This window comes from Trichosurus vulpecula, chromosome 5 (assembly GCF_011100635.1).
Source record: "Trichosurus vulpecula isolate mTriVul1 chromosome 5, mTriVul1.pri, whole genome shotgun sequence".
NCBI lineage: Eukaryota > Metazoa > Chordata > Mammalia > Diprotodontia > Phalangeridae > Trichosurus > Trichosurus vulpecula.
Window position 1 is genome coordinate 283703496 of NC_050577.1, and position 25053 is coordinate 283728548.

The window sequence follows — 25053 nt, forward strand, 5'->3', positions numbered from 1 at the left end:
TTCTTTCCAGCCTTGAAGACATCAGCCCATGATAGCTCCTATCCCTGTTTATATAGCTATTGCTGAACTGTGGTATAGTTTGAATATAGGCCATATTTCTCCAGTCTTACTTGTAGAAAAACAGGGTATGGCCTACAATTTTTCTCTACCAGATTGTGAGGAAAGCACTTTAAGAATCATAAAGCTATCTATACAAAAGAAGTGAGGATAAAAATGAATTAAGATGACTTGAAACAAAAAACATAACACTAACTATGAGCACATTTGAGACTTTGATGTTGAGTCAAAAAATGGTCATCCTCATGTCCTTGGTGATAAAAGCAGTTTGTTATAAAAATCTTTGTATATCTTTTCCCTTTTTCTAGTTTGTTGGCCTACTTTCATTTTCATCCATAAATTTAAAAAATAGCCTTCATGACAAATATTTTTAATATGATAATGTTCTATAATGATTTTTACGTTATTATTTATTATTACTTTGCTATTTATGTCATGATTTTTTACTCAATTATTGCTTTCCTTTCAAAGAGATCTCATTTTAAGGGTGTGACCATGGGTATAGTAGAGCCAGTTCATTCCAGCTATATTATTAAATTTTCAAGGTAAATATTTATATCATAGAAATCATCAGAGGCTCCAAATCAGAACTTGGTTTGTTGTTTTATTGATTGTCTAGACTTGAAGTAATGGAGAAAATGTTACTGATCAATATCAAACTTAAAAATGCATCTGATGCAGATTTATTTTTTTTCTGGAGATCTGGTTGTTAAATATTTAGCAGCACATTCCAGGTGTGACCTGTATGCTAGAGCAGCCAGTAAAACCAATATATATGATATTTCTGTCATTCAAGATATCCCCAGAATAAATTTTCTCATTACAAAAATAGTAAAGTGTAAGCACATTTCCTCAATCTGTTTGCTAATGCTGTAGCATCCTGCTAGTTAGATCTGTGCAATGTCCCTTCCATCTACCCCCTACCTACCACTCCCACTGTGTCCACTCTGGTTCAGGCCTTAATTACCTTTATCTTGGACTAATATAATCAATCAGTGCCAAAATAGTCTTATTAACATAATTACTACTCATAACTCTGCCTACAGAATAGACACCAAAACTCCTCAATGTTGTTTTAAGGCATCCTGCCTCTCCAGCCTACCTCTGCAGATTCATGAACTCTGTAATTCAAACTGGAGTTTTTGCTGCTGCTTAAACATGTCCAACATTTTCTCTCCTCTAAACCTTTTTTCACACTGGTATTTATGATCCTTTGATTGGGAAGAGAGGACCTGGGTTTCGATCTTAGTTCTATCTTGTGATCTTGGGCAAATCTGTATTCTTCTCTGAGCGTGTATCTCCTTATCTTTTTTATGATGGAAATTTACTTCCAAGATCTAGTCTTGTGATTCATGAGACCCTCCCCTTCTCATCTAGATCCAAGGAGCAGAATGAAAATGAAGAGTACTGACTCTGGAGTTAGAAGACATAGATTCAAATCTCACCTCTAATGTTGGCAGCCTAAGTAATTGTGGGCAAGTTACTTACTCCCACTGGGTTTCAGTGTTCTCATCTATAAAATGAAGGGATTCAACTATATTTCCTCTAAGGCCCTTTCCAGCTCTAGTATCATATGATAACTGAAAAGTTTTCCTCTAAATCTATGATCCTACAAAATTTATCTCAGATAATACACCATCTTTGAAAACTTCCCTTGTACTCTCATAGGGAAGTTATCTTTCTTTCACCTAATCTTACCACAGGACTTAATCAGCTCTTAATCATGTGTCACATTATGTTTTACAGTGTATACGTTTATTACAATTTTTTTTGCAATGTCTTCTTGTGAATTCTTCATAAAAAATGAAGGACTAAAATTACTAGAGGCCTTACTTTTGTTACTTTAATATTCTGTGAATACCAGGTACAACACCGGGTCTATGCAAGTGTTGTTGATATCTGTATTACGTTTATCTTGGTACATGACATATCACTTGTATTAGATTGTAAGCTCTTTGAGGACAGATTTTGATTTCTTTCTCTTTGTATTTCCCCCATCACTCGGCACAGTGAATTAGATAGAGTAGATACTTAATAATAAATACATTTTGTTTCTTTAGGCATTTGGACAGTCATTTTCCATCCATCGCAAAGTAGCTGAGGATGGAGAGACTCGTGAAGAAACACTCCTTCAGGAGTCTGCTTCAAAGGAGGCCTACTACCTGGGAAAGATTCTGGAAATGCAGAACGAGTTGAAGCAGAGCAGGACTGTGGTCACCAACATTCAAGCAGAGAATGAGAGACTCACAGCTATTGTTCAGGATCTGAAAGAGGTAAAGAAAAGAAACAAACCCTCATAAGTTAACTTGGCAATATGAAGGAGAAAAGAATTAAAGTTGCTGTAAGCAAGAGGGTTGTATGAATCAAAAAATAAACTGCATATGTTGCTAATGATTTTTACAACTTTTTAGTGCTATAATTATGGATGTTGTCATATTGATGATACTGGAATCAGATACTACAAGTTGTTTTAAATCAGGGAAGGGGACAACTTAGTATTCTTCATAATGTATACTGGCTAGGCTAAGTTATATTTGGAGAATGAAGTAAAACAAAATGAAAGATTAGGAAACTAGGTTAAAAAAGGGCCTTCATCACTTAGCTGGGAGAGGATTTACACATGGCTGGCTATCTGATAATGAGGAAACTTCTGTGCCTGTGCAGTTAGTATGGGCACTTGGACATGGAAAACAGGTCAGGAGTGCAGAGAAGGTTTGGGCCAGGGGAGACCTAATTGGGAGTTTGAGGCAAGAAAAAGAAGAATGTTGCTTATATGCATCACATAGGACAGGGGTTCTTTAAAAAATAAAACTTTGCATCTACTTCTACAAGATGTTATTAAGCCATGACATTTATTAGCCTTATTTTTTTTATTTGCAAGATCCCAGAGCACAGATCTATGAGGAAAGGCTGGAAATTATTGAGAGAGGTATTTAAGTTTAATGAAAGGAAACATGTCCTAAAATTAAAGCTATCCAAAAGTGAAATGGGCTGCTTTGGGTGGTCAGTCAGTGAACTAGAATTTACTAATCACCTACTCTGTGCTACACCATGCTAAGTTCCAGGTTTATAAAGAAAAGCAAAAAACAGTCCCTGCTTTCAAAGGACTCACAGTTTAATGGAGAAAACAATATGCACCTAACTATGTACAACAAGGTGTATGCAGGATAAATTGGAAACAGACAACAGAAAGAAGGCATTTAGATTAAGGAGGATTGGGAAAAGCTTCTTGCAGAAGATGGAATCCTTTCTAGAGGTCTTCAAACAAAGACTGGATGACACCTTGTTGAGTATGTTGTAAAGAATTCTTGTTCGAGTATGGTTTGAACTAGATAGATTCTAAGGTCTCTTTCAACTCCTGAGATTCAAAGGTCAAATATTCTATACATTTTTGTTAACATGCTTTATTTAATGATGGCTGTTCTAGCTTTTATTTAGTTGAATAATGCATATTTTACTGCATTTGGACATGAAAATATTTTGGCTTCAAAGATAGACCCTATACTTGTCTTTGCCAGTCCACATATTACTAGGTGGAAGATGCTCAATCTAAGCTATAACTTTGTTCCATCATGTTCATGGAAGTTTAATTCACTGATGAGCTGTATCATTTGCATGCATTGACAAATTAATGATTTTATTCAGCGGTGTATTGGTAAATGTTTAACAATAGGCTTGCCAAGAAAAAAAATATATGCACAACACTTCCAAGTTTAATTTGCATGTTAACATTTTCTCCATAACTTTCTTAAATCTGGACAAATCAACAAAACATTAAATTAAGCTATGATTTGTAGCATTTGTTAGCTTCTGAGGTGTGAATATGCTCACACTGACAATTTAACAATTGTCTCTTGCACACTGGTTAGGAAAGCTCATTTCACCCCTGATTTCATGGTTTTATGGTATGAATCACTCTTCGATTTGTTTTTTGATTTGGAAGCTTGAAGGAAATGTAATTCTCCACTAAGAAGTTTAGTGATATTTCTTAAGGGAGTCAAAGTTCTGTTTGCTTCATGTATCTGTTATGCTGTGGAATCCATTTAAGCTCCTCACTGTATTCTCACAGTTGAGAAAGGAGAAATTGTGAAGCAGTGACTTTTCTTAAAGGAATAGAGTAGCTTTCATATGAATTCAAGTGAACAGAAAATTGATAAAGCTACTATATGCAAGGCATTGTGGTTCAGATAGGAGATACAAAAAAATGAATGTCACTTGCTACTCAAGAGGTTGCAGTCTAATAGAGAAGATAAGAAATTTGCAGCAAATGATTCTTTTTTAAAAAAGTAATTATTTTACATCCTCATACTAAGAGTCATCCCACATAACAATTAATAGTTTGTAAAGACTTAAAAAAAGAAAGAAAAAGAAGTAGAAAATATCAGCACAACCAATCAGTGCATAGAAAAAGCCCCCAAACGTGTGCAATGTGCAACAACTATAGATCTGTCATCCTCCATGAAGAGGTGGTTTGGGAATGTCCTCCTTATGTCTCTTTTTGAGTCATGCTTGAACTTTATAATTTTGCTACATTCACTTTCAATTTCTTTTGTATATGTTTGTTCATTCCATTTACACCATGGTGTATATTGTTTTCTTGGCTCTGATTGTTTCACTCTACATCAGTTCATGTATATCTTTCCATGTTCTCTGTGTTCGTCATATATGTCATTTCTTTTTTAAAAATTTAGAATTTATTTATTTTCAAAATTCCTTAAAAATTTATTTTGAGATCCAAATTTCCCATCTATATACTCCCCCATCCGTTGAGAAGGCAAGCAATATAATATAAATTATAGGTGTGCATCATGCAAAACATATTTCCATATTAGGCATAATACAAAAAAGCAAAAAGATAAGGTGAAAAATTATATTTCAGTTTCTACTCAAAGTTCATCATTTCTTCTGGAGATGGATAGCATTTTTTGTCATGGCAGAATTGCCTTGGATCATTGTATTGCTCACAGTAGCTAAGTCTCTCACGGTTGGTCATCATTACAATATTGCGTTTACTGTGTACAGTGATCTCCTGGTTCTACTCACTTCATTCTGTATCAATTTATATGGCTCTTCCCAGGGTTTTTTTAAATTAGTCACTTCATCATTTCTGACAGTATAATAATCTTCCATCACACCCATATACCATAATTTGTTCAGCCATTCCCCAGTTGATAGGCATACCCTCAATTTCCAATTTTTTGCCATTACACAAAAAGAACTGCAATAAATATTTTTGTACGTATGAGTCCTTTTCCTTTTCCTTTGATCTCTTGAGGATACAAACTTATTAGTGGTATTTGCTGGGCCAAAGGTTATACACTGTTTGATAGCCCTTTGAGCATAGTTTCAAATTGTTCTCCATATTGTTTGGATGGTTCAGAACTCCATCAGCAGTGCATTAGTACCCCTATTTTTCCACATCCCTTCCAACTTTTGTAATTTTCATTTTCTGTCATGTTCGCCAATCTGATAAGTATGAAGTAATAACTCAGGGTTGTTTTAATTTTAATTTCTCTAACCAATAATAATTTAGAACATTTTTTCATATGATTATAGATAGCTTTGGTTTCTTCTGAAAACTATCTGGTCATATCCTTTGACTATTTGTCAGTTAGGGAATGGTGCTTATTTTTATAATTTTGACTCAGTTCCCTACATATTTGAGAATTGTCAGAGAAACTTGCTGCAAATGTTTTTATCAGAGAACCTTGCTGTAAAATTCTTTCCCATTTTCCTGCTTTTCTTCTAATCTTGGTTGCATTGGTTTCATTTGTGCAAAAACTTTTAATTTAATGTAATCAGAATTATCCATTTTTTATCCCATAATGCTGTCTCTTGTTTGGTCATAAACTCTTCCTTCATGAATAGATGTGACAGGTAAACTATTCCATTCTCCCCTAATTTGCTTATGGTATTGTAATAGCAATTTATATTTGAAGATCTTTCCCATCACATATGACTTAGGCTTCCTGTGACATAAACAGGTCACATGGCCTGTTAAGGGGAGGGAAAGATCTTCAAATCTAAATTGGTATCAGATTTTGCCCCCAAATCTTTCTTATCCATTAAATAGGGCAATGGGAGTTTTGGGATAACAGCTGTCAACAGAACTTTACACAACAATATAACAGGGATAACACAAAATAAGCATCTAAAACAATGTCATCATTGCCACCTTGAACGAATGGGGCTCAAAATCTTTGGGGTAAGATTTGAAGGTCTCGTCCTCCATAGCTTCTTCCTACTGAAATTGGACACAGAGCTGTCCCTGGTCCAAGAAGTCAAGTCCCATTTGAGAGGTCAGTTCTTTAGCTGGCATTCAGAGCTTGGTCGACGTCAGGTCCAGGGATGACACATCACAGTCATGGACACATCCAGGGATGATATCCAGCTTAAGCAATCAGGCATCTGCAGGTGGATGGTACTAAGGCTGCAGGAAAATCTAGCAAACAAATTTAACAGACAAAAATCCAAAAAGAAACAAAGAAACAATCATAGCCTCATTCATGATAGAATACATGAGTCAAGAATACAGTTGCATAATCATTTTCTCCTGGGTACACAACTGTTACAGTATTATCTTTCCCCTGTGCTATAACTTCTGCTGCCTTTGGAATATTGTCTGACTTCCATTTCACCAATACTTTAGATCCCAATTTTATTCTATCAGTAGAACCAAATCCTTCCTTTCCTCTGATAGTTATTTTGGAAGGAGGGTCAATTTTCACAAGGGGTACTATTTCACAAGGAATAATAATCAATCGAACTATTCTGTCATTTTTACAAAACTGTATAGGTTCTTCACTCAAATTCTGGAATGTTAGAATAATTTCTCCTTGATAACTAGAATCTGTCACTTCAGCCAATACATGTATTCCCTGAGCTGCTAATCCTAATTTAGGTAATATCCGTCCAAAATGTTTCTTAGGGATTCTCATACATATTCTAGTAGAGATGATTCTTATCTCTTTTCTATCCTACCAAAAGTCCTCTTAACAATGTAAATCATATCCTGTCTATGTGTTTCTTTAATCCGATCTGGGACTTAGCCTATTTCCTAGTCTCCCTGAGGTGTGACTCACTTGGATACAAGGGTTCAAGATCTGTAGGATTTGTAGGGGCAGTTCTTACTTCACTATTCTGTCTACTATTAAGCTCCTCATCTCAGTACATTTTGTATAGCTCATTAGTTGGAATACCTTCTATTCTTCTAAAATCTAGTCCTGCTCTCAATGGAGCAGCAAACAATTATTTTCTTGTCACTCTATGTTGACGTTGAATCCGTTGGTTATTCACTCTTCTCTCTTGAGGAAATTTATCTTTTCCCCAGTCTCCTAAGTCACTTACATGTGAAATTTTATCCAGTATCTCTGAAAGAGGGTTCCCTACTTCTGCAATTAGCAGAGTCAGAATTAGGTGTTTATAAGCAGGGGAACCCATTTTAACTATTATGTTTCTCTGAGAGACTCCAAAGGGAGTATCATAATAAACTTTGGTGTTCCCCAACATAATAGCACTTTTCAGTAACTTCCTGCTTTAACTTTCTCCTACAGCCCCTAAGTGAATACCAGGGTCTATCTGCAGTAGGCCACATAGAATCAGCAGTATATTCTCTACTTCAACATGGTGCAGCTGCAGCTACAGATTGGTTGTTTGGTTACCTCCTTTCAAATGATAATCCCTAATGATCCCCAAATGAAAATCCCTTCCCTTCCCTTCTCTACAAAAGGATTGACTAATGCTTATGAATCTCATACAATCTACAGTATCTACAGACACTCCTGCAGCCCCTTCATCACAGATTCTCACCATCCAAGATATTCATGATTCTCCCATTCTCTGGGTGAACCTAATCCAGATATCTGTGATTTCCTGCTGTGTAAAATCTTCCAACATCTCTCTGAACACTGTATTATTATCTTGGGTTTCTTGCCTCCTTCACTGTATGGGGCTCACTGCTGTTTGAGGAGTCTGGTCTGATACTGTATCATTTTCTGGCTGAGCAGCATCATACCACAAAGTATCCTCAACTTCTGATATTACGTCATTCTCTCCTGACTCTCTTCCCTTGTCACCATGGCAGCCAGACTGGCAAACAGCAAAATCAGTAGATTCCTGAACAATAATTTGTTGGTCTGCCACCTGAGATTTCCCATCTTGCTGTGGTATAGAAATATTCTCATTCAAGCTAGCAGACATCTGAGTTCTCTCTCATAACAGTCTGTCCCTGCTTTCATACATAATACAATACACTGTGAGTAAAATTCAGCCTCATCTAGAGACTGCTGTTGGCAATTCTCTCCCTGACTTAATTGTAATTTCTTGCAAACATCTCTCCAGATCTCTAGGTTATCCTCCCTTTGGCTTCTGTTTCCAGTCCTCACAGAAACCAGTGCCTTTAGAGCATTCCCTTGCTAGGGAGGAATAAGTTACATCATCCCATCCTGGGATAACCATTTCTTCTTCTAAAGCCCTTCTACCTCCAAATAGAGATCTTATACCTTGCGATCTCATCCTATTCATTGCCAAATGTATCAGCAAGGCAATAATCACAATATAGATGATAATTGTCAAAATGCCTATATGGTTCTATATCGCAAACTATACAAGACTCTCCACATAGAAGGTAGAAGAAGTAACCATTAATTCAGACACCAAATAACCAGATCCTGAAACCAATATGCCCAATCCATCAGAGCAGCAAAGAATTGGATATACAATACCACAGTTGAGAACCACTCCATCCCAAAACTACCCGCCTCCCTCCTGGGGCGTTCTCACAAATACACTCACAGCCACCACACATCTGATCTTTCCCTCAGCTCTAACTGTAGTAACTTCTCTCTCTTCATTTCCTGTGACACACTTTCTTTTTCTTCTCAGCAAGCTCCTCCCACCACATGTGACTTAGGTTTCCTGTGATGTAAGCAGGTCACATGGCCTATAAATGGGTGGGAAAGATTTTCAAATCTAAATTGCTATTACAGGTATCACCTTTTATGTCTAAATCCTGTACCCATTCTGACCTTATCTTGGTAATTCTTTTCAATTTATCCTTTATATAGTTTGCATTGAATATATTTGTTTTCATTTTGTCTCTCCATTAGATTGTAAGCTCCTTGAGGGCAGGAGCTATCCTTTGTCTCTTTTTGTATCCCCAATGCTTAACACAGTGCCTGACACATAGTAGGCATTTAGAAAATAGTGATTGATTTATTGATTGATTGAGTTCTGTGTGTTATTCTTAGGTCACAACCCACATCTAAGTACACGGTAATGAGATCTTTATCCTCATGCTATGATTGTATATTCCATATGCATCCAAGCCATACTGGTGTTTCCCCCCTCCAATGCCAGGGCCCTCCAGCAAGAAGACCACCCACTGGCCTCAAGCCCCTGCTCAGCACTCTTCAGTCTCCATGACGGTCAGTCCTGTTTTTTTGTAGTGCCTGCTGCTGTCACCGCTGCTTCCGCCACAATCTCCAAGCTGTGTTCCAGCTAGCTGACTGCTTCCTCTCTCCTTCAGCTCTTAACTGCTCTCACCAACTGCCTCTTAGCTCTGTTCCAACAGTTCAGCAAGCTCCTCCCACCACAGGCTTCCATTGGCTCCAGTCCTAGCCACTCCCCCCAGGACCCTGAGAGCCCCGCCCCCGAAGCCCACTCAAATGGATGGGGAAGATCTTCCCATTCACTGATTGCCTTTATAGCACCTCAGGCACTGAAGTAGAATTTTCACCTTGCAGTTCTCAGACATCCTAACTCTGCCCTATCTTATCTCAGCTGATCACTCGATAGGTATTTTTGCTGCTGGTTCTCATATATGAATGAATACATGAATGAGAAAGCATTTATTAAGCACTAACTATATGCTGAGTGCTGTGTTAGATGCTGGGGATATAAAAGAAGCAAGGAAGAACCTGTCTTCAAGGAGCTTATATTCTAGTACGTAATATTAATTAAGGTGGTACTTTTTAGCACCTATTTAATCAAGTGCCCTTGAGGAGTTTGGCCTTTGTTTCTTTGATTAAATTAGGAGTCTTTGATGACCTCCTTGCCTCAAAGGAAAGCCTAGTTTACATGGGTTTGAGTCACATATTTGTGACATCAGAAGCTATTAGGCCATGTGACCCTGAACAAGATATATAAACCCAGAGGTTGGTGTTCTCCCTTGGGGGCTCTCACTCATGGAGGAGTGTTGATGTGGAGACTCTGGGAGTCCCCCAGCTTGTGAATCCGGATGTTGATGCTTTCCTGGTAACTATGAATTGTGATTTGGTCTGTTTATATTGTCTCTGTTTGTGATTTGTTTGTATTTGCGCTGAAGTTCAGGGTGCTGGTTTTTCCTCTTGAACTAAGTGAGTTATATATCTTTGTTTAATTAAAGTAAGACTGTTCACCCCTTAAAGTTACTTTTCTTAGTAAAGCAGATCAAAGAACCTGTGCCAGCAGCTCTTGTTGCTGGTCCTGTTTGGTCTTATACTTCAACAGCTGCTGCTAGCAAAATTGTTGCTACATAGTAGGAAAACTCAATACATAAAAGGGATCTAGAGTTGGGAATCCAGGATATGTGTGTATGTATGTATGTGTGTGTGTGTATGTGCTTTGAGCTCCTTCATAAAAGAGACACTTTTTACCTTTTTTTGTTATAGCACAGTGCCTGGTACATGAGGGGGTTAATAAATATTGACTCTATGTATATATAAACATTTACACGCATGTGTATATGTACATACATTTACATAATATGTGTTAAGTGCACATGATATTTATATATAATCCTGACTTTTATTGTATTTAAAAGCCCTAAGAATCACTGCATGATGAACAACATACATGATTAAATACAGATGATTAAACATGGTCTGAAGTAAAATTATAAAGCAGAGAATAATAAAAGAATGGCAGCTGCTGAAATGTGGTACTAGCTTTACTTCCTAAGTGGAGATTATGCCTTCTCTTTATGCTTAATAGCTGACTCTGATAATTTTAATTACATGGTAGGTCTGGCTTTTGCTGAGCACATGGATATATTAGTTCCTGTTAGGCTTCTGTATCCAAGAGCTTGAGGAAATTTCTGTGTTAGCCATGACATGTTTATGTTTTCACAAAGTGAAAGATCAGACTTAATTTCTTACATATTACAGCACTTACCATTTATTAACTTCTAAGAAATAAGGCCATATTTGTTGAATAATTCACAGATTTAATATCCTGGGGTTTTATTATAGTATTCAGGCTTAGGTTGAATCTCATCTAACAGTGTCAGTAGAAGCTGTCATTAGCACACATAGGTTACAGGTCAAATTCCTAGTGGCTACTAAGGAGAAATGAATGTACAATATTACTTAATGAGAATTGGGGGATGCCAGAGAAAGAATAATTAATTATAATGAGACTGAGTTTTAAGATGGCCTCAAGTTCCTGAATTATTGTTAAAACTAGTGTGGTATTGGTGGTTTTATCTAACTTCCCTTGAGTTTTCCACATTTTCCCTTTTCAGAGGGTGGTATGGGGGTGGGAAGTTCAGACATGTACTTTTAGTCTAGGGAATTCCCAGTGGAATAACTCCCTCCATCAGTTCAGATTAATAACTTTTCTGTAATTCATAGTGTTAAGTGTTTCCTAACAATTTATGTTCTGTGAACCCCTGGGTAATTTTATATACTATTTATGATATTCTTTTAGATTTATTCCTTAAGTGCTTAATAATTTTTGTTATCATAGAAATGTGTCCTTTCTGAGTGCATGTGGTGGGTAACTGCTGCCAAATAATAGAAATAGGATAATAGAAATTATGGGTTTATTATTATGCTCAAGCATAGGTTCAGGCCTCAGAGAAGTCCTGAACAACTATGAGGATTCTGACAAGGGTTTTTACAGGCAAAATTATGTCAAAGTAACAGAGGAATAATTCATTTACATATTGCAAACTTATACATTCCTCTTAAACCATAAAAGTTAAAGAGAAGATAGTAGAACCATAAACCTATACTTCCTTCAATGTCATAAAAGTTGAACAAACTTAAACAGTCATAATCACATACATTCCCTAAGGAAATAAACTTCATGAAACAAACTCCATAGGTAAACTACGTCAGGTTATAGATTAAACCACATTTAGAAGATTCACAACATGCTGATTGAGGAGGATTTACCTTTAACCAAGGCATCTGGGAAAGTTGAGATTCTTCTTCTGGTTTCTTATCTAAAGAATGTTTAAGATCCTAACTAAAATTTCACATTCCATGGACCAGCTTTTAGTCAGCTGAGATTAATATTAAGACAGACTTTTACCAAAGATTGTAAGAGGAATGTACCTGAGTCATGGTAAAAATATTCATGACATTACAATGGTAACTTTTGCCCCCAAAAGTTTAAAATAAAAATGTATATCACATAATTACAATGATAAAATATTAACTTTTATTCTACCTGTAATTGTGAAAACTAAATATAAAATTATAAATGTAATTAGAAAATATTTAGAAATATTTTATGTGGGATGTTCTATAAGAATTAAAAGAAACAATAATATAAGATCTATATGCTTACTATTACCAAATAAACTTCATGTTAAATTTCTTAATTTTACAAATTTTATTGAATACAAATTATATTTTGATGAAAAAAGTAACAATTTGGAAGATATTTAACAATGTCATAATCACATACAAATTTAATTTCTTTGTTGTTAATGTTCTTTGCTTATTTAAATAAAAGTTGATGATATTTGGGTTAATACCAAACAATCTTAAATGTGGTTCCACATTGAGTTTATTTCAGGATTTTGATTTAAAACAGTAATAAAGTGAAAATATTCACTCATTCAAATATGTCTTATAAAATGGTAAGAGAATTTTATAAAATCTCTTGCTGAGACATGGAAATTGATATTTTGTTTTTAGCCACCTAACCAACTGACAGAAATGAATAGCTCATTACAAAATTAAAATATTTACTTTTCCATACTCTAATGAACAGAGATGTATTACATGATTAATGCCTTTAAAGTTCAGTTGCATGTATTGCTTCATTTTAAACAATTTTATACATAAACTAACTTTTGTAAGGAAAGACTCCCTTTAGATATGACTTTGTTATTTTCTCCCAGGGACCACACTCTCACAGACTCTCCTGAATGACTCACCAATGTTGCCAACCATACACCTGACTGAAGAATAGTAACATTGTCAGAAGGTATATTTAAATGGAAAGATAATCTTAATAGTGTGATGACAGTCAAATTATAGTTTCTTTCTGCAGAGCATTTGTGATGACTTGAAACGTACATTCCTAGGGATCATGGTTTTCTGTCAAACTGATATTTGTCCTGCAACATTTGTAAAATCTGAATGTGACTACATAGCTAGGGAAGTACACGTACAGAGTAACAGAGGGCAACAAGGGAGCTATTCTGGCTCATTATACAGAATTCAAATGAGGATATGTGCATGATTCTGACCATCCATTTGGAATTCATTTGTGCTTGACTGTTGAACCATTGTGGCAGTTTGGAAGCAGTCTAATAGGTTGAGACACTACAAAGGGCATATTGTCAGTTGTGGTCAGAGTTTGATATAATCACTACATCAATGCCAAAATCATCATATACATGATCGTGACTGTTTGAAATCACTGCAGAAACAAAATTATAATGCTTCAAACATGCACAAGCTTGTTTTCACTGATGAAAAATATTTCTTACTTAATTGGCCAATTATTTACTCCTTAAGGCACCATTAAAGAATATTTAGTGTGAACTCCTTAGACCATCAGGCTAAACTCCCAAGGAATCTGCAGAAAACACTAAATGGAGATCACTTTCTTAGAGAATGTTTGTGATGGTCTGTGAAGGTTTCAAGATTGCTTTTAATGTGAATACTCAGCTATCAGTGTTTTAAAACTACCAAACTTTTGTGAAGCAAGAATGCAAATGTTCACAAAAATGAATGTTGAAAGCTATCTTTACATGTAATTGGAAAACAATACTATTTAGAGAAAAAAGTTTTTAAAAAAATTTTTTTAAAAGAATGCAAATGTTCATTCCCCAGGGCACTAAGTATTTTTCCCCTGGATATGGTTACACATATAGTATTTGTCAGAGGTAGGGCATGAACCCTGGTTTTCATGACTTCAGAGCCAGACCTTTGTCCATTTAATCGTGCTTCCTTTGAACCTTCTTAGTTCTTTTCCAAAGAAACATAAAGCTTAAAGCTTCATTATTAATATAGAATTAAGATCTATGAGTAGTCTATTGCCAACAATTAGATCTTATGTTTTGATCACCAAGACTTTTCACAAATTAAAATCGAGGTTTCATTTACTCAATAGGGTTCACTAAATTCTAGGATCACTAATACCCACCTTTCTATGTTATATTCACCGATATACCACTCTTCCTGTTTGGTGACTGTCAGCAGTGCTGAGGAAGAGGGCACTGAGCCACTCTAAGGTCAGACAGTGTTATTACCCTCTTATTGTGATGGGTAAATCCACTATTAAGCTTTGGACCAAGAGAAATGCCAATGAGTTGACTAATGCTCTCAATGTGTACGTGCAGATTCTCATACGTTACTACAAAATTTCAGCCTCTATAGCATTTTAAGAAAAGAACAAAACAAAGAACTGGGAATACGTATATTTCTTATATTTTATTTTAGTTCTAGTTTTCTCTTTGGGGAACTGGAAAATATCTTTACAAATAAGTTCTAATAAATCAATTGATTTGTGTCTGAACATGTCTGGATAAATGTTTAAGCCCTCTTTTCCTCCCTGTTAACCTTCACATAGAAAAAGGAGTTGTTAGACCTATATTACCTGAGGTATATTGGGCTGGAGTGGACTTCTAGAATGTCTCTGGCTCCATTACAGTATAGTCTGCCTACATGTTACTTGGTAGTCTTCTACTTTTAAGTTTTATTGATGTGTTTTGTTTTAACATTACAAAGATTTCTAGGTTAGCCACGTTCCCTGAGAGATCTGTTATAACAAAGTAAGATAAGTGAGTAAAACTAATAATTCAGTGACTTCATCTGAAAGTTTGTGTAATAGCCCAACTCTGGAGCACCCTGACACGAACACACCTCTCAATTAAAAAAAATTTTAACAGAACTCTATTTTCATTCTCTCCCATCCTCCACCATATTAAAAAAAAAAGAAAAACAAGTTTCAAGTAACAAATATTTGATGTAACAAATTCGTTTAGTATTTGCTACAGGAATTTTCTACAAAAAAAGGAAACATTTCAATTAACAAGTATTCCTAGTCAAGCAAAACAAATTCCCTATTGGCTGCATACAACAATATATCTTTTATGCTATCCCCTAAATCCATTACCTCCCTGTTATTGATATTTCATCATAGGTCCTTTAGAATTATGGATGGTCATTGTACTGATTGTAGTTCCTATAGTTTCCAAAGTTGTCTTTATAGTTTTGTTGTTGTTGTATAAATGATTCTTGTTCTGTTCATTTCATTCTTCAGAAACTTCTAAAAATCTTTAAAACTGTTCATTTGGGGGCAGGGTGGAGCCAAGATAGCAAAATAAAAGCAGAAACTTGCTTGATCTCTCTCCCAAATACATCCATATAATGTAAAAAATTACTCTAAACAAAATCTAGAGCTACAGAGCCTACAAAATGACAAAGTGAAACAAGTCTCCAGCCCAAGAGTGCCTGGAAGGTCGACAGGAATTTCTATCACACGGTGATTCGTATGGAGCACAGACCAGCATGGGCCACACTGGCACAGACCAGGCTGGAGTAGACAGGGTGGAGCAGGCCTCAGAACACTGAATCACTGGCAACCATGGTAGTTGCCAGACTTCTCAACCCACAAACACCAAGGACATCTTAGCAGGTCAGTGGGAAAACTCTGTTGGACCTGGGTGAGAGAAGAGTGTGGTCCAGCCCCAGCCCCAGGGAAGCAGAGATGGCTGCTATAGCAGCAGCCGCTTCCCAAGCTCCAGGCCCTTATACTGTGGGGTGGATCAAGTGGCTGATCAGAGCAGGAGTGCAGGAATTTCTTTGCTGGTGCTGAGGCAGGATTCTCTTGCTTTGCTCTGCGTGGTTCTGGGTCACAGTCCTGGGGTGAGGAGGAGCACTGGTGTGGAAGAGTTTGGGGTGGCTGTGGAGAGGGAGTTCTCCTCAGAGTTCCAAGGCAGAAAAGAATGCTTGAGGTCACTTACAGACCAGACCACAGGCCAGGAGAAGAGTAAACATCTCTCCTTGGATCATACTACCATAGAAGAACTGACAATTTACAGGTGCCTAGAAGTAGCTCTGAAAACAGCAGCACAAAACCCCTGAAGCTTGGAACAAAGCACTCTCCACTCTGGAAGCAGAGTCATACCTTGAAAAAGAACTCAAAAGTCAAGTAATTGGCTGGGAAAATGAGCAGGCAAATTTAAAAAAACTCAGACTACATAATCTTACTTTGGTGACAAAGAAGATCAAAACATACAACCAGAAGAAGACAACAAAATCAAAGATCCTACATGAAAAGCCTCCAAGAAAAATACGAATTAGTCACAGGTGATGGAAGAGTTCAAAATGGATTTTGAAAATCAAGTAACAGAAGTAGAGGAAAAATTGGGAAAAGAAATGATCCTGATGCAAGAAAACCATGAAAAATGAGTCAATCACTTGTTAAAGGAGACCCAAAAAATACTGAAGAAAATAACACCTTAAAAAATAAACTAACCCAAATGGCAAAAGAGGTTCAAAAAGCCAATGAGGAGAAGAATGCCTTAAAAAGCAGATTTGGCCAAATGAAAAAAGAGGTCCAAAATCTCACTGAAAAAAATACTGCCTTAAAAATTAGAATGGAACAAATGGAAGCTAATGACTTTATTAGAAATCGAGAAATTATAAAACAGAACCAAAATAATGAAAAGATCAAAAAAATGTGAAATATCTCATTGGAAAAACCACTGACCTAGAAAATAGATCCAGGAGAGAAAATTTTAAAATTATTGGACTACCTGAAAGCCATGATCAAAAAAAAAAAGAGCCTAAACATGATCTTTCAAAAAATTATCAAGGAAAACTGCCCTGATATTCTAGATCCAGAAGGTGAAGTAGAAATGGAAAGAATCCACTGATCACTTCTTGAAAAATATCCCAAAAGGAAAACTACTAGGAATATTGTAGCCAAATTCCAGAGTCCCTAGGTCAAGGAGAAAATACTGTAAACAGCCAGAAAGAAACAATTTGAGTATTGTGGAAACACAGTCAGGATAACACAAGATCTAGTAGCTTCTACATTCAGGGATCAAAGGGCTTGGAATATGATATTCCGGAGGTCAAAGGAGCTAGGATTAAAACCAAGAATCACCTATCCAGCAAAACTGAGTATAATACTTCAGGGGAAAAAATGGACATTCAATGAAACAGAGGACTTTCAAGCATTGTCAGTGAAAAGACCAGAGCTGAATAGAAAATTTGACTTTCAAATACAAGAATCAAGAGAAGCATGAAAAGGTAAACAGAAAAGAGAAATAATAAGGGACTTATTTAAGTTTAACTGTTTACATTCCTACATGGAAAGATGATATTTGTAATTCATGAAACCTTTCTCAGTATTAGGGTAGTTGAAGGGAATATACACATACATAGACAGAGGACACAGGGTGAGTTGAATATGAAGGGATGGTATCTAAAAAATAAAACTAAGAGGTGAGAGAGGAATATTTTGAGAGAAGGAAAAAGGGAGAGAGAAAATTGGGTAAATTATCTCACATAAAAGAGGCAATAAAAAGCTGTTATGATGGAAGGGAAGAAGGGGGAGGTGGAAGGGAATGAGTGAACCTTACTCTCATCAGATTTGGCTTAAGGAGGGAATAACACACACACTCAATTGGGTATCTTACCATACAGGATAGTAGGGGTAAGAGGATAAGGGGGAGGGGAAATGATAGAAGAGAGGGCAGATTGGGGGAGGAGGTAGTCAAAAGCAAACACTTTTGAAAATGGACGGGGTCAAGAGAGAAAATTGAATAAAGGGGGACATGAAAGGATGGAGGGAAATATAGTTAGTCTTTCACATGACTATTATGGAAATGTTTTGCATTATGAAACATGTGTATTAGATTGCTTGCCTTCTCATTAAGGGTGGGTGGGGAGGGAAGGAGGGAAAGAATTTGGAACTCAAAGTTTTAAAAACAAATGTTAAAAATTGTTTTTACATGCAACTGGGAAATAAGACATACAGGTAATGGGGTATAGAAATCTATCTTGCCCAACAAGAAAGTAAGGGAGCAGGGTTTAAGGGGGGAGGTGATAGAAAGGAGGGCAGACTGGGGAAAGAGCCAATCAAAATGCATGCCATCTTGGGATGGGGTGAGGGGAAAGATGGGGAGAAAAATTGTAAATCAAAATCTTATGGAAATGAATGTTGAAAACTAAAAATAAATTAATCCATTCCAAAAAAAAATATAATACCTATTTCTGTTATAAATTCCAGAAAACATAGTAATAAATGAACTTTCCTTTAAGATGACAGATAGTATACATCTAAAACCAAAAACTACCATTATTCATGATGGAGATAAACTAGAATCCTCTCCAGTAAACTCAGTAGTCAAATAAGGATGTCTATTGCTACCGTTTTCTTTGATATATGGTACTAGAAATTCCTGTCATAGCAATACCATAAGAAAAAGAAATTGAGAAAAAATAATCAGTGGTATACTTAAAGAACCCTAAAGTCAACAAAAACCAAAGAATTACTTTGTTAAGCTAGAATAAAATAATAAAATTCATCTGGAGAAACAAAAGAACAAGAACATCAAAGGAATCAATAAAAAGAAAGATGGAATGTAAGGTGGGATGTGCCAGATTTCAAATTTTTATTGCAAAGCTGTAATCATCAAAACAATTTGGAACTGGAAAAGAAATGAGTATTGACCAATGGAAGTAGAGAAGGACAGTAACCTAGGGTTTCATAAATCTCCAAATCCTAGGAAAACTGGAATGTAGTTTGTCAGAAACTAGTCTAAATCAACATCCCACACTTTTACAAAGATAAACTCAAAATAGGTACATAAATGATTTAGACCTAAAGTATGATATCATAAGCAAATTACTGGAGCATGGAAGAAATTACCTGTCAGATTTATGGATAGGGAAGAGTTCTTGACCAAACAAGAGACCAAGAGGAGGTAAGATGGGTAATCTTGATCTGTTTTTTAAGTTGTTTCAGTTATATCTCACTCTTTGTGACCCCATTTGGGTTTTTCGTGGCAAAGATATTGGCGTAGTTTTGACATTTCCTTCTCCAGCTCATTTTAGAGATGAGGAACTGAGGCAAACAGGATCAAGTGGTTTGCCCAGGGTCACAAAGGTAGTAAGTGTTTGGGGTTAGATTTGAACTCAGGAAGATGAGTTTTCCTGACTTCAGGCCTGGTATTCTATACACTTCATCTAGCTGCCCTCAATTTTGATTATATATAATTTAAAAGCTTGTGTACCAAAAAAACCCCAACAAAACTGCTACAGCTAAAATGAGAAAAAAAAGGGAAATGGGGCAGGGGGAGTCTTTGCAACAGATTTCTCTGATAAAGCTTTCATTTCTCAAATATATAGGAAACAGCCAAATTTATAATAAGAGCCATCACCCAATTGATAGTCAAGGGATTTGAGCAGGCAGTATTCAGAGGAAGAAACCCAAGCTATCTGTAGTCATATGAAAAAAATGCTCTAAATCACTAATAATTAGAGAAAGGTAAATTAAAACTTCTGCTTCTGCATAACCATCAGATTGGCTAAGATGACGTAAAAAGAAAATGTCAAATGCTGGAGAGGATATGGTAAAAATAGGTATACTACTGCATTGTTGATGGGGCTGTGAACTAGTCCAGACATTCTGGAGAACAATTAGGAACTTTGCCCAAAGGGCTAACAAACTATACATACCCATTTACTCAGAAGTACAGCTCCCAGGTTTATATCCCAAAGAGATCAAAGAAAAAGAAAAAGGATCCATATGTATAAAAATATGTACAGGAGCTCCTTTAGTGGTGGCAAAGAATTTGAAACTAAGGGGATGCCCATCGATTGGGGAATGAATTAGCTGGATAAATTGTGGCATAATAATGTGATGCAATACTATTGCGCTGTAAGAATTGATGGGGATAGTTTCAGAAAAACCTGGGAAGATTTATATTAACTGATGCAAAGTGAGCAGAACCAGGAGACCAATTTATAAATAATGGTAATATTGTAAAGATAATCAACTGTGAAAGACTTAGTAACTGTAACCAACACGGTAACACACCACAATTCCTCATAAAGGCCTCATGATGAAAAAATGCTATTCACCTCCAGATAGAGAATTGTTGTACTCAAAGTACAGATTGAAGCATATTTTTCCTCTTTTTTTCTTGTTTTTTTTTCCTTTAGAACATGGTTAATACAGAAATTTGTTTTGCATGACTTCTTATTTGTAATGTGTTTTGTATTTCTTGCCTTCTCAATGGGTAGGGACATAGAAAGGGGAAGGGGGAAAAGTCTGCAAGGGAAAATTAAATTAAATTTAAAAAATAGAGTCAACTAAAAATTTGATTGAAACAATTAACAATGTTTATGTGAGGAAAGAATCCCTTCAAGTATGACAAGGGAAAAGGAAGTTAACTGGCACATGTGCAGACTGGAAAGGTAAAGGAAATCTAAAATGAGTGCAGCTGGCAAAGCCAAAGAAGTCCAGCTGGATGGGAACTGAAGAAGTGTCTAATGAGAGGGCATTAGAAAGGGCTAATTCAAGCACACTCTAAAGATTGTGCCCTTATTGGCCAATTCTTACCTCCCCCTCCAACCCTAATTATACTTGCAAAAAATTCTAATAACAACAAAGGAGACAAAAGAGATTGTAAGACCTGCTGAGTTTAGCTCCAATGAGGAGAGAAAGAGCAAGAGTTGGATCAGATTACAACTACTAGTGTTACCATTCCCTCTCTGTCTTTGTAAAGTTGGGGTGAAAGGCAGCTAAGAAAGAAATAAGATTGGGATAGAAGTAAAAGGGTTTGATGAAGGGAAAAACATACCTAACATTTATAACCATCAATGTCAATAGAATGAACTGACTCATTAAATGAAGGACAATTGATTAGAAAGCAGAATCCAACAATATGCTTATAAAAAAGTTCATGAAATATAAATATGCACACAAAACTAAACTGAAGGGCTAGCGTAGAATATACTCTCTCTGAAGCAAAAAAAAATAATAAAGTATCCAAAGCATTAAGTAATTTATTTTTTTAAAAAGCCGGTTAAGCCAAATTATCGTAATAAAAAAGGATAATTCTTAACAGATGAAGAGAAAATAATGGCAATTTTAGTGTTAAGGTTGATTGATTGATTCAGTTAAAGTCACTTAGCTCTACTTAAAATAAATGATAAAAGGCTTTTCCAACTTAACCAAGTAAAAACAATCAATCTGTCCATCTCAACCATACACTTTATTTTAATTTAATCTACTGTCATAGGCTTAAATGTGAAAAACTCTTGGAACCAGAGTGACATTGCACAGGAAGAGGGTTTGGATAAGCTATAAGGAAGCTTGATTATTCCCTGGGAGCCATCTATAAATTATTAAATGAGTTGAAAAAGGACTCATGTCAAGAGGTTGGAGCATGGTGTTCCAGTAAAACCCCTGAAGAGGAGCTTCCTTGTCCTCAGTCTCCTTATTCCACCCTTCCCACCCCAAATTTTGTCTGGAGGAAGACCTTGCGAGTTGCAGAGACTCCAAAGAATGTTGTACCTTCCATCTTCTGATCAGTCTCCTAGTGGCCTAATAGGATCGCATGATAGCTGTATCTATACTAGGAACCAATGACATACTGGATTTAGATATCCAACTCCACAAATAGCTCAACAAAAAAACCTATATTATGCCTATGGGGAATGTCCTGAACATTCCACTAATGGGAGAAAAGTACTGGCCACGCAGCTAGGAACTGAGTTTTCCCTTTGCCACAGATGATCTCAAAGCTTGAGTCCCCTTTTCCCTGGACTCTATGTATTTGTATTTGTATTGGTATTGTCACTACCTTTTACCATCACAGTCTGCCCTCATACCAGATGACCTTGGTTTCTCAAAGAGGTACCACAACCACAAGACTGAAACTCAAACTTGCTCAGGATCCTTTGGGTAACCTTGTTATGGAAGGAATATATTCTTCATACTTAACCCTGTATCTCCTGAGCCTGTACTGGTTTGGTTCCCATACTCATGAAATCAGTCACAATGATTTACGTCATTAACCTTTAAATGTAAAACATTTACTTTAAGATAAGGCAAAAGTATCAGTTACTCAATATAAAGTGAGTACAGTAATAATCAATACATAAAAGTCCACACATTGATCTGGGTCATACTTTCCTACCAATATAAACCTAGCAAGTGCAAGAAAAATCCATGTTTTTGGGGAAACTCAGTTGTTGTTTGTTTGTTTTTTACCTACAAATCTCAATGTCCTCATTTCCTTCAGGAAAACTCTGCACCACACAAAGCACCACACAAAGCTCTGTTAGGTTGCTCCATTTCTGGTCCTATTACTGCTGAGCAAGTCCACTCCTCTCCTACTCTGGAAGTAATGAAGCAATGACAAGAATTTTTGGTTAACATTACCTTTAAAAGGGCACTGAGAAAGTGGTATGCCATTATAGTGACAAGATGTTCCTTTTAAGCTAGAGCTCCTTAAGTTGGCTTTCTGGGCAGTACAGATAAACCCAACTAGCTTTTCACTCAGTAGGATTCTAATTTTTCCTGTCAATTCTGTCTGTGCTTATAGAAAAGTACCAGTAAAGTCCCTCTTTTTCCTTATATTTTCCTCTTTCTAACCAGAGACTCACAGGGAGTAACCAAACTTCTCTGAAAAGCTTCACTTCTCTTAAACTGTGGGTGGTCCTGATAGGCAGCAATTGAAACTGAAGCAGAGTTCAACTCTCCTCCATTCAGCAGGCTCCCAGGCATTTTGTCAGCCAATTCACAAAGCAGTACTTTTCTTCCACTTGGCAGCCTCCCAAGTATAGGATCTGAAGATTTTCTGTCAACTTATTACTTCCAGTGGCATGTTCTTTATCCCTCTCTGACTATATTCTTATCTCCTCTGTTTGCTGCTGGATTTTTCCTTCCTCTAGTGGCTCAAATCAGAGCACCATGATGGTTAGTATTTTCCCCTTTAAGGTAAAACTCATGAAATGAAAATGTTGTTAGTTATGAAACCAATGGCCTTTATTTATTCTTCCTATGGTTTACAAACACTTACTTGACTTATTAATTTATGAGTTTTAATCTCTCAAACTCTCAAAAAATAAATGCCCTGAAGTCAGTTATTTCTCTGAATTAAGACATTTCCTCTGTGTGCAATATCTAGGGGTAGTTCTCTTTCCATTCTTCCTACTAATATGTCCTTCCATTGTAATGGGAAAATTTTTGTCACAAATGGATTTTTGGCAACTTTTCACACAAAAATTCTTTTTTCCCATTCAGAAGACAAACTTTCACATGTATAAGGTCCAGTACCTTATGTTCTTCACAAGCTGATTTCATTTTTTTTCTTTACATAAAAATTTATTTTCTGCCCCAAATTACTCACAAAGAAAGTAACAATACTATGCCCTTACTAAGAACAAATATGTTTTTGTATATAGATGCATTTATATATGTGTCTCTCCACACAGTTTGAACTGAAGATTAACTTATAAACAATGATTGATAAGCTCTTCATTTATTTTTAATGCAAATAGCATTTTGTGTTTTCCAATTACATATAAAGATAGTTTCAACATTAATTTTTTATAAGATTTTGAATTTCAGATTTTTCTTCCTCTGCCTCCCCCCTCCCCAAGATGGCAGTCATGTAAAATATATTTCTACATTAGTCATGTTGTTAAAGAAGAAACAGAGCAAAAGGAAAAATCCACAAAAAAATAAAGTGAAACTAGTGTCCTGTGATCTGCATTCAGACTCCATCAGTTCTTTCTCTTTATGCATATAGCATTTTCCATTATGAGTTTTTTGGAATTATCTTGGATCATTGTACTGCTGAGAAGAGCTAAGTCTATCATCATACATCATCATACAATGTTGCTGTTAACTGTGTACAATGTTCTGCTCACTTCACTAAGCATCAGTTCATGTAAGTGTTTCCAGGTTTTTCTGAAATTTGCCTGCTTATCATTTCTTATAGTACAATAGTATTCATCACATTCATATACTACAACTTGTTCAGTCATTCCCCAATTGGTGGGCATTCCCTCAATTTCCAAATTTTTGCCACTGCAAAAAAGAGCCATTATATAGATTTTTGTATATGTGCGTCCTATCTCTCTTTTTCTAATCTCTTTGGGATACAGATCTAATAGTGGTATTGCTGGATCAAAAGGTATGCACAATTTGATTGTCCGTTGGGCATAGTTCCAAATTGCTCTCCAGAATCAGCTCATAACTCTACCAACAATGCATTAGGGTCCCAATTTTCTCACATCTTCTCCAACATTTATCATTTTCCTTTTCTGTCATATTGGCCAATATGATAGGTTGAGGTGGTACCTCAGAGTTGTTTTAATTTGCATTTCTCTAATCCAAAGTGATTTAGAGAATTTTTCATATAGCTATAGATAGCTTCAGTTTCTTCCTCTGAAAACTGCCTCGTCGTATCCTTTGACTATTTATCAATTTGGGAATAACCTACATTCTTACAAATTTAACTCAGTTCTCTATATATTGGAGAAGTGAGGCCTTTCTCAGAAACAGTTGCTGTAAAAATTGTTTCCCACTTTTCTGCTTTCCTTTTTTTGTCAGTTGTATTTTTAAAGGAATTGTTCAATTTTTCTTCTACTTCTCTTAACTTGATTTTTAAAATCCTTCTTGAGCTCTTCCAAGAAGGCTTTTTGGGCTTTAGGTCAGTTCATATTTCCCTTTGAGGCTTCAGATGAGGGTATATTGATAATGTTGTCCTCTTCTGAATTTGTGTTTTGATCTTCCCTGTCACCA

The 25053-nt window shown here is 36.1% G+C and overlaps 1 protein-coding gene across 1 annotated transcript in view; it reads left to right on the forward strand.

The window, feature by feature from the left end:
• Window positions 1–254: 254 nt before the first annotated feature.
• The window catches only part of BICD1 (BICD cargo adaptor 1), a 135895-nt gene continuing 111096 nt past the window's right edge, over window positions 255–25053 (forward strand). Inside the window, exons 1-2 of the mRNA XM_036760796.1 lie at window positions 255–323; window positions 2118–2330. Coding sequence (XP_036616691.1) covers window positions 255–323; window positions 2118–2330 — 282 coding nt within the window. The remainder of the gene's footprint in view (window positions 324–2117; window positions 2331–25053) is intronic.